The sequence below is a fragment of the Thalassophryne amazonica genome, chromosome 1 (genome assembly GCF_902500255.1).
Source record: "Thalassophryne amazonica chromosome 1, fThaAma1.1, whole genome shotgun sequence".
NCBI classification, from domain to species: Eukaryota; Metazoa; Chordata; class Actinopteri; order Batrachoidiformes; family Batrachoididae; genus Thalassophryne; species Thalassophryne amazonica.
In genome coordinates this window covers 6,611,979-6,631,840 of record NC_047103.1, presented here as the reverse complement: position 1 = coordinate 6,631,840, position 19,862 = coordinate 6,611,979, and the positions used below count along the sequence as shown (strand labels likewise).

Sequence of the window (19,862 nt, the reverse complement as noted above, 5' to 3'; positions counted from 1 at the left end):
CGCCTCCAAAAATGGAAATGGTATGTTCTGGTCTGCGCCTCGGCCATATTTCATGTTTGTAGATAAATCTGCACAATTTAGTCCCTAATGGCCTGGACTACACTAAAAATGTATATTTTACTTTGCAAATTTGACTTTTTAATGTTAGTATTCATAACGGAATGCAGTTGTACTCGTATGTACATATGACTGCAAAAACCTTTCACATCGTCCATCACAGGCCAACAAAGCGGGCATCATAACATTCATTTTAATCCTCCACAATACGTGAAATACCTGGATTATATCATAAGGTTATTCTCAAAGTGTTACACCATCGAAATCAGGGACCTGTCATCTACAAACCTGGACTGTCAGAGGTGAGGTCATCACAAATGCATATGAAATATGCTTGAATTCATCAAATATATTCTTTGGTTGTAGGTCCAAATCCACATGTATATACAGGTGCTGGTAAATTAGTTGATTCACATGTATAAATAAATGAAGGAGGTGGAATAAAAAGTCAATTACACAAATAATAACTTTTTAGTCCTTCCTTTACTTGCATTCTCATTTACAAAAAGAGATAAATGTAACTAAATAAAATATGTCACTTTTTTTTATTCTGTTCAGTTCACCAGGATTCTGCAGATTTTAAGGATTTTCTGGAGGGGATAAATGTGGTCTTCTGAAAAGTGCTTTGAGTGTCTGATTCAGGAGGGGAAGTGTTTTACATATGAAGTCCATGTAACATAGTTTCTCCTGATTCCTTTTTTTCCATTGTCCCTGTGATTGCTGCACTCACTTTGCAGAGTGACCACGGAAGATCAAGAAGCTGCTCAGCCAGGTTCTCTTTAGGTATGAGGACTGTGACGGGCTTTTCTTCATCACCTCCTCATCAGTCTGGTACAGCTGCGACTTCTCATCAGAGAATATCAGCAACTTGGTGAACACCTGAGTCTGGAAGCAGAACCTGTTCAACTCCAACACCCATGATCACACGGAGGGTAGTTTTGGTGTACACACTCAGACAGATGTGATTCTTTACACAAGAATCTCCTCTTTCATTTTGTAGTGGAGGAATCTCACAGTTATTGATCTCAGTTTGTCTCCACAGACCCCAACCGGCTGCTCCTTCAAGGTTGAAAGTTCAAGTATCTCCTGACTGGCTATTCCACAAAGTTCCACCACTGAAGAGGCCTATGCTCCTTCAGGAACATTATATTTTATTGTATTCTCCCATCTGGACCTCCCATGTTGGTTGAGCAGTTTGTTTTCTTTCTAATTTTTTCATCTTTCTCCATGTTCTGAACATGATCTACTTCAAGTTGCATTTGTCTCTGCTATTTTAACGTTGGAGAGGTCCCCCTTAATAACACCAAGTTGTTATTTTATGTCTGTGCTGTATGTCCTACAAAACTTCAGCTAGGCTCACAGCACCTACCACAGGAGCTTTTCATAGGCCACCATTCAGGGTGATGATGTCATCGGAAAACATTTAAAGGTTCTACCACTCCAGCTTGACCATGCAGAGAGAGGAGCATCGCTTCCTGTGTTTAGAAGTTTCTTGTGTCTTCCAGTGATCTAAGGTGGAGAAGCTTTTTTTACATTCTGCACACCAGTACTGTTTGTTCCCACTGTGGATGCGTTCATGTCTGGAGAGCTTGGATGACGAAATGAAACTTTTGGCACAATGCTGACACTGATACGGTTTCTCCCCGGTGTGCATACGTTTGTGAACTATATAGGAATACTTCTGACTGAAACTCTTGTCACACTGGTCACAGCTGAATGGTTTCTCTCCCGTGTGAACACGCTGATGGGTGATCCACGAAGACAATCTCATGAAGTTTTTCTCACAATGTGTGCACTGGTATGGTTTTTCCCCAGAGTGGATGCGCTGGTGAGACTTCAGTGACGGCAACGAATATAATCTCTTCCCACACTGGTCACAAGCGTATGTTGTGTCTCTGTTGTGGATCCGCTGGTGATTCTTGTATGTACTTGAATGACGGAAACCCTTCCCACATTTGTCGCAGGTATACGGTTTATCTTCACTGTGGATGAGCTGGTGTGACCTCAGGGTTGATAACAGGCTGAACGTTCTCCCACACGTGTCACAGACGTAAGGTTTATCTCCACTGTGCACGTGCTTGTGTTTCTTTAAGTCCGACGACGTGTAGAAAGCTCTGTCACATTGGTCACATTTGTGCGGTTTGACCCCAACGTGGATTCGACGGTGGCACTTCAGGATCGATGCCCGGTTGAAAACTCTCCCACACTGATCGCAGGGGTGCAGTTTATCTTCACTGTGAGTGAGTTTGTGTTTTCTTAAGTCAGACATCACACAGAATGTCGCATCACACTGGTCACATCTGTAGGTCTTTTTCCGATGGTGAATTTTGATGTGAGATTTTAGTCCACACGGGAGACTGAAAGTGCTCCCACACTGGTCGCAGGTGTATGATCGTCCTTCGCTGTAGATTAGTTGATGTGCTTTTAGATGTGGTGACAGTTTGAAACATCTCCCACACTGGTGACAGACATATGGTTTCACTCCACTGTGAATAACCTGATGTGTCTTTAAGTTATGCAAAGTGTAAAACACTTTGTCACACTGGTCACAAATATGCAGATTTTCTCCTGTGTGAAGACGCTGGTGTCTCCTTAGAGTGGACACCTGGGTGAAAGATTTTTCACACTGGTCACAGCGGTGCGGTTTCTCTTTTTTCCCCAGCATTGCAGCAGCTTCACTCTGCTGACTGGACTCGGTACTGTATCCATTCATGTCACTCTGTTTCTGCAGTGACAGAAAAATATTAAAAGGGCATGTGTCATACAAGCTAAAACGGATACACACATTGAATAAAAAGATAAGGCTTGTACAACATCTGTCCAAACTTTTTCATCTCCAAAGTGAATCAATCCCGCAACAAATACAACAAAAAGGGGAAGGTCTCAATCCTCAAAAACATGACAGAACTAAGCCACTCTATTTTCAGTGCATGTGCTGTAACCTGCCAGATTTTTAAACGTTATAATACTCATTCTCATACAAGACATGAGATTTATTCTCACCTCTTGTGGACAATTTATTTTGTATCTTTAGTAGCAGACACCAAATTCCACACAACTACCCCCAAAGTGGCTCCAATGGATTTCTCTCTCTCACCAGTCAGCTCTGAAACCATCAAGCAGAGACAAGTTATCAGACAGAAAACACCCAACAAATTATAATGTAAACTCAAACATGCCTTTGTCTGGGATCCACTGAATGGTGGGCTCCTACATCATTCAGTGTTTGTATGAGCCGGGTCTTAGGAAGGATTTTGGAAGCAAACAGATTACGTACATTTGTTGATGAAGAAAGGTATTGCAGGGGTGGTGGCCAAGTGGTTAATGCGCTTGGTTTCAGTGCAGAAGGTTCCGGGTTCAAATCCCACCCCTGGCCACATTTCTCCATGTAATGTGGAGTTGCGTCAGGAAGAGCATCTGGCGTAAAACCTGTGCCAATTCAACATGCAGATCTGCAGACAGCCCCGAGTACAAAACAAGGGAGCAGCCGAGGGACTTTACTGTTGATGAAGAAGGGTTTAATGACATCAACTCTGGATGCTGTGACCTTTGCAGAATCAATGGATGCTATGACTGCAGCACTTGAAGGCTGAGTGAGGGAAGAGCATCTCAGTTTGCAACTGTCCTGGATGAAGTCTAGGATCCAGGTTTTGAATGACTTCCTGCACTCAGCCGTCAGAGGCGGATCTGTATGTGGGGAAAGTGTTGAACCTGTAGAGACATTCACTTATTGCAACAGTGACACACATATCTCTCAGTCTTTCAAACTGAGAGATGCCCGGGAAGAGTCATGATGTCACTGGACAGAGGGGTTTGGTGATGCTGACATCTTTATGTCAGCATCACGCTTTATGTCAGCTTTATGTCAGCATTACGCTAGCCTGGTGGGAACTGAAGGCACAGGACAGGGCCACATTTCATCTTGGAGAGGTGGGGATTAATTGGTTGACTACCTGGTTGTTAGTTTGAGACAAGTATCATCTGTTTAATCTACATACGAACATCTTATTAAAGTAATTAAATAATTATTACATATTTTTAACGTATCAGCCAACACTAAAGCCCTCCAATCAAATCGGGGTAGCACTTTTCCATCTGCATCAGACGCTCAAAGCGCTTTACAAATAATGCCTCACATTCACCCCGATGTCAGGCTGCTGCCATACAAGGCTCTCACTACACACCGGGAGCAATAGGGGATTAAGAACCTTGCCCAAGGGCCCTTAGTGATTTTCCAGTCAAGCTGGGATTTGAACCCAGGACCTTCTGGTCTCAACCCCAATGCCTTAACCACTAGACCATCACCTCCCCAAACGAAATATTAGGATGTTTTGGCTTCACATCCTAATATTTAGTTTGCAAAAGTTATATATATAGGAAATGGGTCATAAAGGACTTCTATTTCGTCACAGGTGAAAAACTAAGGAAAACGTTGAGCTGGTTGCTTTTAAAGAACAAAAAACACTTCAGAACATCCTGAAGACTCCAGGGTTCGAATCAGTGATCACGAGTCTTTCGAAGCAAAAGACAAATTAAACATTTTAACATAATTTACTGCAACTAGAGCATAAGTCTGTAATATCAAGGTGGGCTTAACATCAACACAAGAATTTCTGAGATGTTTAAAAAAAAGTAACATTTTTATATTTTGAGCTTGTTCAAAGTTTTGGTTTGTCATCTCAATCAAATGGTTCAACGAGTCTTTCCATTTTATCTACAGCTCAACGTAACGCGACTCTTCTCGCTAAAAAAACAAAGCCAACTACGAGTAAAATAATTCAAACATTGAAAAAAATTCACTATTTTACCTTCGAACCACCTCAGCGGGACGTATTTTTCTGAAGCGCTCCACATCCGGTCGGTCCGTCCGTTTTAAAAGTCCGATGTTTTTAAAAAGGTATAGTTTTGTTGTTGTTAATTACTTTAACTTCATACGCATATTAAATATTTAAGTAAACGGGGTTTTTAAAATCATACATACATACATACATATACATATCCTCTTCGGCTTGGAAGGAATCCACAAGGATTCCTATCGGAAAACTGCTGCTCTTAGACCTGGTCCACCGTCATATGTGGGTTGACTGGACAGTCGAGCGCCCTGTAGTTGTAGACCATAGGGTGATCCTTGAAATAATCATCCAGTCGGCTTTTAAATGAGTTTGTCGTGGGTGGATCTATCACTTCTTGAGGAAGATATTCCACCAGGCACCTACTCGTTGAGTGAAGAAGTACCGTCTCTTATCTGTTCGGCTGTACATCTTCCTCAGCTTCTTATCATGGCCTCCAGTTCTTCTGTCGTCCTCCAATGGTAGTAACATGAGTTCACATCATATTTGCCTGTATGGTACTTGTATGTATTAATCAGGTCTCCCCTCAGTCTCCTGTATACAAGAGTAGGAAGCTTGAGCTTTCTTAACCTCTGCTCATAAGAAGATCCCTGAGTCCTGGCACCCTTTTAGTTGCTCTTCTCTGTACCTTCTCCATTTCCTCAGCTAGCTTCCATGTATGCGGTGACCAACAGGTGCCACATACTCCAAGTGAGATCTTATTATTGTCTTATACAGTATTTTGAACATGGCTTTGTCCATATAGTTGAATGACCTCCACAATAGTCCTGTCATTTGGTTTGCCTTTTTGACAATCATGCTAATATGGTAATCGAACTTAAGGGAAGCGTCTACATATACACCTAGGTCCTTCTCATGCTCTGACTTGGATAACTCCACCTTTGTGTTCCCATCCATCATGTAATACCTGTAATCTGGATAATTAGCACCCACTTGTAAGATGGTACATTTCTTGGGATGGAAGCGCAACTGCCACCGGTTTGCGCAGTCTTGTAGTTTCTCCAGATCTTCTTGGATTTTGTCACAGTCTTCCATATTCTTAACTCTATATTTTTGTCATCTGCAAACAGCTTAATTGGGCACACAGTTTCACTTGGCATATCATTAATAAAGAGTATGAAAAGCACCAGACCCAAGACACTCCCTTGTGGAATGCCACTGGTTACCCCTGCCCAGTCTGACTCTGCTCCATTTATTATAACCCACTGCTGGCGATTTGACAGGAATGCTTCAATCCAAGAGTATACTTTCCCCGTAATCTTATAGCTGAGTATCTTTTTCAGCAAGAGTTGATGGGGAACGGAGTCAAAAGCTTTTTGGAAGTCCAAGTATGCAATATCAACTCCTATCCCTTCATCCAACTCAGCCACATGGGGTGTGCAGCCAGTACATTCTGAGTGCCGGTCCCAAGCCCGGATAAATGAGGAGGGTTGCGTCAGGAAGGGCATCCGGCATAAAACAAGCCAACCGAACTATGCAGACTCAGAATCGAATTCTCATACCGGATCGGTCGCGGCCCGGGTTAACAACGTCCGCCACCGTTGCTATTGCCCAACAGGGTGCCGGTGGAAATTGGGCTACTGCTGGGCGAAGACGACGAAGAAGAGGAGGAAAATGTTGCCACGAACAGTGGGAGAAGAAGAAAACTAGAAGGGTGGAAATGAGAGTGGGGACTTTGAATGTTGGTAGTATGACTGGTAAAGGGAGAGAGCTGGCTGATATGATGGAGAGGAAAAAGGTAGACATATTGTGTGTGCAACAGACCAAGTGGAAGGGAAGTAAGAGCAGGAGCATCGGCAGTGGGTACAAGTTGTTGTACCATGGTGAGGACAGGAAGAGAAATGGTGTTGAGGTCATTTTAAAGGAAGCGTATGTTAAAAGTGTGTTGGAGGTTAAGCGAGTGTCTGACAGGGTGATGAGTGTGAAGTTGGAAATTGAAGGGGTGATGATGAATATCATCAGTGCATATGCCCCACAGGTAGGTTGTGAGATGAAGGAGAAAGAAGATTTCTGGAGTGTGTTAGATGAGGTGGTGGAGAGTGTGCCCAAGCATGAAAGAGTGGTGATAGGAGCAGACTTCAATGGGCATGTTGTTGAAGGGAACACAGGTGATGAGGAAGTAATGGGTAGATATGGTATCAAGGATAGGAATGGGGAAGGACAGATGGTAGTTGATTTTGCAAAAAGGATGGAAATGGCTGTGGTGAATACCTACTTTAAGAAAAGGGAGGAGCACAGGGTAACATATAAGAGTGTAGGAAGGTGCACACAGGTGGACTACATTCTTTATAGGAGATGCAAGCTAAAAGAAATCACAGACTGTAAGGTGGTAGCAGGAGAGAGTGTCACTAGACAGCACAGGATGGTTGTTTGTAGGATGACTTTAGAGGTAAAGAAGAAGAAGAGAGTGAGAGCTCAACAAAGGATCAGATGGTGGAAGCTGAAGGAGGAAGACTGTTGTGTGAAATTTAGTGAGCAGGTGAGAGAAGCACTGGTTGGAGGGGAAGCAATTTTGGACAACTGGAAAAGTACTGCAGATGTGTGAGGGAGACAGCTAGGACAGTACTGGGTATGACATCTGGACAGTGGAAGGAAGACAAGGAGACTTGGTGGTGGAATGAAGAGTCCAGGAAAGCATAAGGAGAAAGAGGTTGGCGAAAAAGTTTTGGGATAGTCGGAGAGATGAAGAAAGTAGACAGGAGTACAAGGAGATGCGGCGTAAGGCAAAAAGAGAAGTGGCAAAAGTAAAGGAAAAGGCATATTGCGAGCTGTACAAGAAGTTGAATAGTAAGGAAGGAGAAAAGGACTTGTACCGATTGGCCAGACAAAGGGACAGAGCTGGAAAGGATGTGCAGCAGGTTAGGGTGGTAAAAGATGCACTTGGTAATGTGCTGACAAGTGAGGAGTGTGTGCTGAGAAGGTGGAGGGAATATTTTGAAAGAGTTGATGAATAAAGAAATGAGCGAGAGAAAAGGCTGGATGATGTGGTGAGAGTAAATCAGGAAGTACAAGAGATTAGCAAGGAAGAAGTGAGGGCTGCTATGAAGAGGATGAAGAGTAGAAAGGCAGTCAGTCCAGATGATATTCCAGTGGAGGCATAGAAATGTCTAGGAGAGATGGCAGTAGAGTTTCTAACCAGATTGTTTAATAAAATCTTGGAAAGTGAGAGCATGCCTGAGGAGTGGAGACGAAGTGTGCTGGTTTCTATTTTCAAGAACAAGGGTGATGTGCAGAGCTGCAGTAACTACAGAGGCATAAAGCTGATCAGCCACAGCATGAAGTTATGGGAAAGAGTAGTAGAAGCTAGGCTTAGAAAACAGGTGAGCAGCAATATGTTTTCATGCCGAGAAAGAGCACTACAGATGCAATGTTTGCTCTGAGAATACTGTTGGAAAAGTACAGAGAAGGACAGAAAGAGTTACATTGTGTGTTTGTGGACTTAGAAAAAAGCTTATGATAGGGTGCCAAGAGAAGAGTTGCGGTATTGTATGAGGAAGTCTGGAGTGGCAGAGAAGTATGTAGGGTAGTGCAGGACATGTACAAGAATAGTGTGACAGCGGTGAGATGCGCAGTCGGAATGACAGACTCATTCAAGGTGGAGGTGGATTACACCAAGGATCAGCTCTGAGTCCTTTCTTGTTTGCAGTGGTGATGGACAGGTTGACGGATGAGAGCAGACAGGGAGTCCCCATGGACTATGATGTTTGCAGATGACATTGTGATCTGTAGTGAGAGTAGAGAGCAAGTAGAGTCTAGTCTGGAGAAGTGGAGATATGCTTTGGAGAGAAGGGGAATGAAAGTCAGTAGAAGCAAGACTGAGTACATGTGTGTGAATGAGAGGGAGCCCAGTGGAATAGTGCAGTTACAAGGAGTAGAAGGGGTGAAAGAAGATGAGTTTAAATATTTGGGGTCAACTGTTCAAAGTAATGGAGAGTGTGGTAGAGAGGTGAAGAAGAGAGTGCAGGCAGGGTGGAGTGGGTGGAGAAAGGTGGCAGGAATGATTTGTGACCGAAGAATATCAGCAAGGGTGAAGGGGAAAGTTTACAAAACAGTAGTGAGACCAGCTATGTTGTACGGTTTAGAGACAGTGGCACTAACAAAAAGACAGGAGGCAGAGCTGGAGGTGACAGAGCTGAAGATGTTGAGATTCTCTTTGGGAGTGACAAGAATGGACAAGATTAGGAATGAACATATCAGAGGGACAGCTCAGGTGGGACGGTTTGGAGACAAAGTCAGAGAGGAGAGATTGAGATGGTTTGGACATGTGCAGAGGAGGGACCCAGGGTATATAGGGAGAAGGATGCTGAGGATGGAGCCACCAGGCAGGAGGAGAAGAGGGAGACCAAAGAGGAGGTTCATGGATGTGCTGAGAGAGGACATGCAGGTGGTTGGTGTGACAGAGGAAGATACAGAGGACAGGGTGAGATGGAAACGATTGATCTGCTGTGGCGACCCCTAACGGGAACAGCCGAAAGACAAAGAAGATCCCTTCATCCAATGATTGCGACCAAAATTCAGTCGTCTCCAGAAGCTGTGTCATGGTTGATCGGCCTGCCATAAACCCATGTTGGTGTGGGCTGAACAAGTCATTTTCCGTCATGTGCTTCACTACTTGATCACGTACACAGCCCTCCATTACTTTGCATAGAACTGATGTCAGGCTGACTGGTCTATAATTTCCAGCTTCAGTTTTTGCACCTTTCTTATAAATTGGGGAGACATGGGCCACCAACCAGTCTCTTGGGAGCACCCCCTCATTTAGTGAAGACTGGAATAACAAGTTTAGTGAGTGTGATAAAGAAGGTGCCGGTTCCTTCAGAAGCCTCGGGTGTAAACCATCAGGTCCAGGTGACTTACTAGGTTTTAATTTGCTTAGTTTCTTCTGTACTTCTTCTTCAGTGATCTGGAAGGTGTCCAGCTCCATTATTCCCTCGTGATCATTGATGCTAGGGACATTGGTAAGGTCCTCCTTTGTGAAGACACTTGTAAAGAACTTGTTCAGAACCTGGGTCTTTTCATGATCAGTCTTGGTAAGAGTGCCGTTTTCCATATACAAGTTAGACACTGATTGTCTAATCTTAGTTTTTGAATGAACATACTTACAAAAAAATTTCAGGTTTATCTTTATGTTTATTGCAACTGACTTTTCAAATTCTCTGACTGCCTTCCGAGTGGCCCACCTAGCTTGATTTCTAGCTCTTGCATATTTCTTCTGGCCTCATCAGTTCGCAACTCCTGCAGTTTTGTCCATGCCTTATGCTTACGCTGTACTGAATGGATGGTTCCCGGTTTAACCACAAGGGTCTGCCTGCCTCTGATGTCGTATGCTTCTTCAATGATACATGTTCCTCCATAACCTGCTTTATTTTCTCAAGAAAAAATCTGCCATCTCTCTTCAGTACTTCTATTCTTAAACAGGTGCCCCAGTCATAGTTGAGGGATTTGTTCATTTTGTGCAAAGTCTACTTTCTCATATTGTGGCGAGTTACCACAATATCAGCCACTTCAACTAACACCTCAATTTGATGTTGATCACTACATGATCACTCCTGCCACGTGGTGCGCTACCCGTCACCTGCTCCACCATTGATTCCTCATTAGTAAAAATAAGATCTAAAATATTTTGAGTCTGATTTGGTCTATACCGTATAGGGAATTCAACATGCTGGTACAGGAAGGAATCATTGACAGCATCAATAAATGATGAGGCACTTTGGGAGTAGCTGCCTACTGACCCACCCCCACTCCACTCAAGTTCTGGATAGTTGAATCTCCCTAAAGAAGAATATGACTATAACTACTCAGGTGTAATTCTTGTATCATTTCATTCATCTTACTGTTATTGTCAGATGGACTGTTTGGGCTTCTATACACAGCCACGATCAGCTGCTTGTCCAACCCTCGTAACTTAATTTCAACTGCTATGGCCTCCTGAACTCCATGAGTTTTAATTCTCTGTGATTCCACTGGATTCAAGTGATTTTTTTTTTTTATAAATATAGTAACCATCATATTAGAGCTACTCAAGTTAAATTTGACAGGTAGATCGTGTTTAAACGTTTTTGTTTTTGGTATTTTAAAAGGTAATGAGTTGTTGCATGGCATTTATTATTAACTGCAGATTAACGGGGCATTAACTCTGGTTAACACTTTCAACACAGCAGGTGGCTGTAATGCTTCTAAACGCTCGTTGTGGCACAACATAAAACGTAAAGAGCAATAATAATAATAAAAATGCTTTATTAAACATAAAAGTTGAGAGCATTTTAAAAGTACTTTTTCAAACATCTGACACTCGAATTCCAGGTCATTTGAGTACAAACAGCGCCCTCCAGTGTTCAACAGAATCCTGCAATTCGTATCAGACATGCAACGTGATGATAGGCCTGTATTCTTGTTTTGCGTGTTTAAATAAGCGTTATGTCCTAAATACGGGATTCACTGACCTTCAGTGGAATCTATCAGAATCTCAAATTTCAGAGCTGAATAAGACAGTTTTTAATGAGCTCAAACCTGTTCAGACTGATTCTTTTGCTGTAAATTGCAGTCAATATTACTCTTTATGACATCATAGATGAAAAGTTGCACTGGGATTATTTCATAAATGTTTGACAATTCTGAAAGAAAGTGAAAAACCTTATGACTCAATGTCTTTAAAGTCATATTTCAGAAGTTCAGTCAATTCCTTTGCGTATAGACACTTTAAAGGTAAGCAGGTTGGTGGCCAAGTGGTTAGTTTGTTTGGTTACAGTGCAGAAGATTCTTGGTGCAAACGCCACCCCTGCAACATTTCTCCATGTAACGTGGCATTGCGCCAGGAAGGGCAACCGGCATAAAACCTGTGCCAAAACATCTGTAGTGGTGACCCTGAGTGAAACACGGGAGCAGCTGAAGAGACTTACTGTAAAGGCACTGGGGGCAGGCTTCAGGGGCGTTTATTTGTAGAAATGAAATGTAGTATTCATAACGATATGTCCGTTAGTGTATAATTTAACAGTAAATCAATGTTTTTGTGAGCTCAGATTGAGACGTTCATATCTATGTGGGAGTGGGGCCCCTCATGGAGGCTACCATGTTGATACAGCAGCCCAAAGGGGGACAAACTTCATCTTGTGCATTTTGCAACACAGGCATAATATTGAGAAAAAAAGAAGAGGAATCAATGGCTGCTCCCCTATATAATGTCTAGGAGTTGCTAGTGCAAACTAAGAAGTAGGGGTGTCGGGGAAGAGAGAGAGAGAGAGGAAAAAAATAAACATGTCAGAATTACATTTTTTTTTTATCCTTAAGGATTTACAATAAATTAAAAACTTTGAATAATCAAAATATTATTGTCTCCGTTTTGATTCCATTTCTCCTCATTGCCTTGGAGTTGTTGCACGTCCTTCTCAGCATCCATACGACAGTTTGCCCTGCGATAAGTTACCTCGGCTCATTAGCATGGAGCAGCAAAAATTCAACCAGCTATATCAACATTAAAAGCAAGTGCTTGGGCGCACTGTGGATTCTATAATATCACGGGAAAGAAGGCGCATCACATGACCAATTTAACATGTAAGATGTACAAAATGAAGGTCAGCAACTCAGAAACAAAAGAAATACTCCGGCACATCGTTACCACAAGTTGAAAGAAGTCGACCAGCTACAGTGGCAACAACAGGAACTGACCAGAGTACAATTGTTTTTGTTTTTTTTGGGGGGGAGGGAAAAAAAAAATCAATTTTGAATCAAACCGTGACCCCATGAATCAGACTTGAATCTTGAGATACTGAAAGATTCACATCGATACTATCAAGTTTGAGAATCGTCACTTTTGTGAAATGTAGCATCTTCAGTGGTGTGAAGCATAGCGGACATGAAGCTGTCAGCAAAGAAACAAAATCTAACACCATCTAAATAACCCTGTGCAGAAATGCATGCAACAGTCACCTATAAAAGAAATGCGCTCAAGGCCATTTATTAATGGTTAACATGCAATTTTAATGGTAAAATGTGCTTCACATTAACTAATAACTTAAACTAATAACATAGGAGTTCCATTCATTCTACAGCAAAGCCGTGGAGATATACAGTACATATGATTGAAGGTTTTACTTTAGCACTGGCTGTCAAATCAATACACTCAGTGATTCGAACATTAAAAAGCTTCCAATACAGACTACAAACTTGTTTTTGTTTCACATACAAGGACGCTGGAAGTCCATCAGAGGTGGGGGCGCTGAGAGAGATTCAAGGCTACATAATCACAATATTTAATGCTGCACAACATTTGCAGATTTAGTGCACTTTACCTCATCCTGGGAAACCAAACCCACTCACTTTGCAGATAAATTCACACTTCCGAATTTGAGAATTAGTCTTGCTGTGTAATAGACAACAACCCTGAAAACCAAACTGATGCATGTCAAAACAGCATAGCATATGTACTGATAATAAAAATAATAGTAACTGTGTTTATATAGCATGTTAATACTGACAAAGTGCTACACAGAACAAAAATAAAAAATAACTACCACTAGTTAATAATTAAAATGAAAAATCATACAAGTACATAAAACAGAAAAAACCTCTGAACAATAAAATATGCCCTGTAATTGAGCTATAGATGATGCAACACATATTCTAAAATGAAATAAAATTTAATTACAAAAAGTTGGTTTTGGAGCTACTATTAAAATAAAAAAGTTTAAATTGATGTGTTCATTAAACTCATTTCCTTTGTAACTATAGTGTCTCAGCACCAGGGGGTGCAGCAGCCCCCTCAGCACCCCTACTTCCAGCACCCCTGTTCACATGATTATATGGAAAATAATTACAGTGCTTGAATTTTTTTAAAATCATTTAAAAACGTGTTTTTCTTTTGATTATAATATTTAGTAGTAACCATAAAAATAGAACCACCTGACGGGCCGTTCAACACAGTGACACTGCACCTGTCGGACCCCTTACCAGGCAGAGTCTGACAGGTACAGTATGAATAACTTTCTTCAGGTTTCCATGCAAATTTTAAATACCAACTAAATGTAAATACAAGTTATATTTCTTTAGGATTAATGTTGAAAGAGCAAAAGTAGCACAATTTCACTATGGACTAAGTTAACAGGTTAATTATTTGTTTTTGAGTGAGTGGAAAAATTGTGTGACATACTGTTCCTCTCTCTCATTTTTGGAAGCCCAACTCTGTAGGAGACCTACTGCTGCAGGTGTGTAAGACAGTGCACAGCTGGGAACAGAGTCAGGAAATTTACAACCACAATTCCACTGAAGTTGGGACATTGTGTAAAATGTAAATAAAAACAGAATACAATGATTTGCAAATCCTCTTCAACCTGTATTCAATTGAATACACCACAAAGACAAGATATTTAATGTTCAAACTGATAAACTTTATTGTTTTTGTGCAAATATTTGCTCATTTTGAAATGGATGCCTGCAACATGTTTTAAAAAAACTGAGATAGGGAAACAAAAGACTGGGAAAGTTGATGAATGGTCAAAGAACACCTAATTGGAAACAGGTGAGTGTCATGATTGGGTATAAAAGGAGCATCCTCAAAAGGCTCAGCCGTTCACAAGCAAAGATGGGGCGAGGATAACCACTCTGTGAACAACTGTGTGGAAAAAAAAATAGTCCAACAGTTTAAGAACAATGTTTCTCAACATTCAAATTCAAGGAATTTAAGGATTCCATCATCTACAGTCCATAATATTATATAATCAGAAGATTCAGAGAATCTGGAGAACTTGAGCGGCAAGACCGAAAACCAACATTGAATGCCCGTGACTTTCGATCCCTCAGGCGGCACTTAATTAAAAACCGACATCATTGTGTAAAGAATCTTACCGTGTGGGCTCAGGAACACTTCAGAAAACCACTGTCAGTTAACGCAGTTCGTCGCTACATCTACAAGTGCAAGTTAAAACTCTACCATGAAAAGCAAAAGCCAAACATCAACAACATCCAGAAATGCTGCCACCTTCTCTGGGCCCAAGCTAATTTGAAATGGACAGACACAAAGTGGAAAAGTGCGCTGTGGTCTGATGAGTCCACATTTCAAATTGTTTTTGGAAATCATGGACGTCATGTCCTCCGGACAAAAGAGGAAAAAGACCATCCAGATTGTTACCAGTGCAAAGTTCAAAAGCCAGCATCTGTGATGGTATGGGGGTGTGTTAGTGCCCATGGCATGGGCAACTTACACATCTGTGATAGCACCATCAATGCTGAAAGGTACATCCAGGTTTTGGAGCAACACATGCTGCCATCCAAGCAACGTCTTTTTCATGGACATCCCTGCTTATTTCAGCAAGACAATGCCAAGCCACATTCTGCACGTGTTACAACAGCATGGCTTCATAGTAAAAGAGTGCAGGTACTAGACTGGCCTGCCTGCAGTCCAGACCTGTCGCCTATTGAAAATGTGTGGCGTATTATGAAGCGCAAAATACGACAAAGGAGACCCCGGACTGTTGAACACCTGAAGTCCTACATCAAGCAAGATTGGGAAAGAATTCCACCTACAAAGCTTCAACAATTAGTGTCCTCAGTTCCCAAATGCTTATTGAGTGTTGTTAGAAGGAAAGGTGATGTAACACAGTGGTAAACATACCACTGTCCCAGCTTTTTTGAAACATGTTGCAGGCATCCATTTCAAAATGAGCAAATATTTGCACAAAAACAAAGTTTATCAGTTTGAACATTAAACATCTCGTCTTTGTGGTGTATTCAACTGAATATAGGTTGAAGAGGATTTGCAAATCATTGTATTCTGTTTTTATTTACATTTTACACAATGTCCCAACTTCACTGGAACTGGGGTTGTAGGAGCATTTCAAATTTACAACTTCAATCTGTTCAACTGAATTCTCAATAATAATCCCAGAAGAAGAACTGAAGCGCTGCTCGTGTCTGATTTAGAAGAGCTTTTTTTTTTGTTTTTTTTTTAAGTTTTTAAAAAAAATTTAAACCCTGACAGCAATCATAAATAAGATGCTCTAACACTAAATAAAACATAAATAAAGAACACTCTTGCCTGCTTCAGTCAATTATTTCATTCCAGGAGTTAGGGTTAGGGTTTTCCCCCTCCAGTATTCCTTCTCTCTCTCTTCCACTCACTGCAAACCTTCTCGACCAGTGCAGGGTGGTGGTGGTGGGTGTTACCTCACTCTGTAAATGTAACACTACTCTTGACTCATTTTCATACTGGTTGTCGTCGCTTTATGTAAAGATGAGCAAATGAAATGAGTGCCCTAAGGCACTCTCCCTCACCATCTCATCCTGCAGCAGTCATCAGGCAGTGTGCACTGATGTGCCATGGAAGCGTGGCTTTGAAGGGAGGTCAGAATTGGGGGGGGGGGGGGGGGGGGAGTTGGGTCAAATTCTACCTTACTCCTGCCAGTTTGTCCATAATTCGGCCCTCCACCATCAACATCAATCTGAAGCATCTTGCTATGTGAATGACAGCATCAAACAATCATGTACACTTAACTCTCAAGCGACCAAGCTATTTTAGCAAATAATATGGTAGAATAATTATAGCATCAAATATAGAAGAACCAGTGACTAGAAAATATGCCAATACTTTAACCTAAATCTCAATGAATGAATCATTGAATCATGAGCTATTTTCATCCTCACTCTGGGCATCAAGAATCAGTCTCAATGTTTCTCAATGCAGCTGTAAATCTTGCTATTCTAGGCCTGTTGGCTTCCCTGCAAAACAGTAAAATATAATGATTAGAGTTGGCAAATTACAATACCAACTGAAGCTATAATGTCAAAAAAATCTCACAGATCTTCCCGGAGGGTCATAAGTGACCCCACACAAGTTTGGATTATACTTGCCACAGGGATCGGCCGATCCTTGCAAAATTCTATGAACAAATGCAGGACAAACAGACTGACAAATTCATGGTAGAAAATGTTTTTCCAATTAAAATTAGAAAAATGGTGCACAAAAATATATGCTCGGGGTCATAAATGACTGCACTTGGTTGCTTGAGGGTTAATGAAATGAAGAAATGACTAGAAATAACTTACAGCCTCAAAAACATTCAGCAGATTGACAAAATGTTAAAGAATTCTACATTTACAGATAATAAACCTCTAGCCTCAATAATATATATATTATATGATTTTCTGTGTCTGTAGTTTGTTTGTACTGGTCTCACATTTTGCTGCAAATTTGTAGTGTATGACCTTCCAAAAATGTCACCTTCTTCCACCAAAAGCCATTAAACATGCCCACTTTTGTTTATCTTGAGGGTGAGTCTTAGTCAAGACATGTCAAGTCTGGGATCATGCGCAGTTCCACAAAACGCCACATCCACCAAACTATGGAGCCCCCATGGTCAACCCCACATGAAATGTGGATGGGTCCACGGTGAGGTGATGGTGTAGTGGTTAAGGTGTTGGGCTTGAGACCAGAAGATCCTCGGTTCAAATCCCCACCTGACTGGAAAATCACTAAGGGCCCTTCGGCAAGGACTTTAATCTCAGAGTGTGTAGTGAGCGCCTTGTATGGCAGCACCCTGACATAGGGGTGAATGTAAACTGTAAAGTACTTTGAGCGTCTGATGCAGATGGAAAAGCGCTATAAATGCAGCCCATTTACCATTTGTCCTTGGCCTTTTCCTGTGTGCTGGACCACGGTGGAGAAGATGATTAAAATGTTGCTTGATGATTCGCCTTTTCTTCATTATGGTTCCGACACAGTTGACAGTTCTCAGCCCGCTTGGGAGAAACGCAGATGGCACAGTGTGACGACTGTTCTCGTCACACACACAGAAGACAAATGTGCCTCAACTTTTTTGCCGGTCAGTTTGTTCTCAAACACAAAGAAGTCGAGAATAAACTGTCAAAGAAAAGAAGTCTGCAAAGCCGACCATACACTACACAATGATGCGATGCAAATGTGCTTTAAAAGCAGGATCATAAAGAAAAGTGCGCCATGTTGCATTGTGTGCGCAGCAACTGCGATATGAACATGCATCTTGGAGAGATGCGACTACCACGAAATAGTTCCAGCACACAGTTGCGGCATTCCCATATTACATCTTTATGTGCACTGCATGGATTTAAATAGATATTGCACAGACAGGGATGCACACGTGCACCTGATCAAAACAGACCAGATAAAAATATGATGCACTCACTCGTGACCAAAGTGCACAACACTTCCACAAAGTTGTAAAGTGAGTTGGTGATGCATGAAGACGCTGCACACGTTTAAAGGACCCAAATTCCATGTGTGCACATGAAGGGGTCCACAGCTCATCAGGGTGGCAGCAGAGGGTAGAGCCCGACTGATATGGATTTTTTGGGGGGGACAAATACAAGACAGATATGAGGGGAAAATTTTTTGATACCGATATCTACTGATATATACATTCAAAAAAATCATCATTATTAAACTCTCATGTCAAAGAAGTCTAATTTATGCTTTATATTTTACTGTTTAAAAGTTAGAAATGATATTATATGGTTACGACAGCACGCGCACTCTGGCTGATTTCCAGTCTGATATGATCCCATATGAGACCGTTACCTTGGCGTTTTTTGCACGGAACTCACTGCACTCGGTCCCTACTGTCAACTCCTCAGTCTGATATTTTCCAATGCAGACCTCGCGCTAGGTTAATAATCCTTTATTATTATTGTAAATATAACCAACAGACGTACGTCAAGCTGCCTTCAATTGGATTGGTAATCACCATGTTGCTTTGCTCAGCATTTGCATAAAATACTCGTAGAGTTTATTTTGGCTGGCTTCGCTGGCAGCACAGCAACCATTTGTCTCTTCTCATTGTAAAACACTCACTCTGGCAGAAAATGAATTGCAGCTGGTTGCTTAGCCTCTGTCTGTTGCAGTAACCAAAGGGTGAGGGGGTCCCAGACATGCTTGACAGTCAGCTAAAACCTGGGCTCTGGCCTGTGGCCAAAGAATCCTTTAGCTGCCACGGGAGTGAGGCCTACTGACTACCATGTGCACAGCGACTCCTGCTGGTCTCCATCACAACAGCATTGTAAACAATGCTGTCAAAGTGCCCTCTGCTGGACAAACTATAAAATGATCATTTTCAACAACCAAAGTGTTTTTCTGCTTTGTTAATTCAGAAAAATAAAGTTATTTTGGCAAAATAATGCTGATACCAATATGTTGGTGGAAGGCTCATATCAGCTGATATTATTGGCCAACCAGTATATCAGTCGGGTTCTAGTAGAGGGGACAATATAAGGGGGAAAAGCTCCCCAAACCTTATTGCATGTAGGCGACATAGTTGCTCCCATGGTTTGATTCAGCTGTGTGCATGAGATAAATAGTGAAATAATGTTGACAGTGCATACGGCCAAGTCACTGGAAAAGTTGAGGTGCCGTTTCACACTTTTCGCTTTGAGCAAATGAAATCTGTTTTGTGCTCAAGAAATGTATTTCCATGCTTGTCATAAACCAGATCAAGACTCAATAATATCAATCACTCAGGACGTTTTTTTTTCCTCACATCTCTGCATTCCCCAACTTGGCACAGCCCATTTATCACGTGCACACAAAGTAATCAAATGTGGGACATAATTTGATCTTTTGTGCACAGCATTTTGAATGGTAAATAAAACATGGCACTGCTGCGTATGTTTCCGTCCCAGCAAAAAGCACCAGACAAAATGCACATCCTTTGCCGCGCGGACACAGGCACACTGCATTCTGGGCTCCTTCAGAAATACAAATCTGCGCTACGTTAACCACACAATCGTATCATCATGTAGTGACTTGCCAGCTTAAAGATCTTCTGGAGGGGATGAAACCCATTTTCTGAAAAACAGGCTGAGCACCTACATCAGATTGGAAAACCTTTCACAAGCACAGTTCATGTGACAGTTTCCCACCGGCACCTTTCCTTCACTCACTGCCCGGCTGTTGCACTTTGCGCCGTGTCCCAGGAAGAGGGAAGCTGCTCA

The 19,862-nt window shown here is 41.8% G+C and overlaps 1 protein-coding gene across 1 annotated transcript; it reads right to left on the bottom strand.

Annotated features, from left to right (window-relative positions):
- Window positions 1-783: 783 nt before the first annotated feature.
- On the bottom strand, window positions 784-9,957 carry LOC117519688 (zinc finger protein 345-like). Its single transcript, XM_034180954.1, has 3 exons — window positions 9,796-9,957; window positions 1,494-2,782; window positions 784-955 (listed from the first exon to the last, which is right to left on the bottom strand). The coding sequence occupies exons 1-3, from the start codon at window positions 9,955-9,957 to the stop codon at window positions 784-786; spliced, it is 1,623 nt and encodes a 540-aa protein (XP_034036845.1).
- Window positions 9,958-19,862: the final 9,905 nt, after the last annotated feature.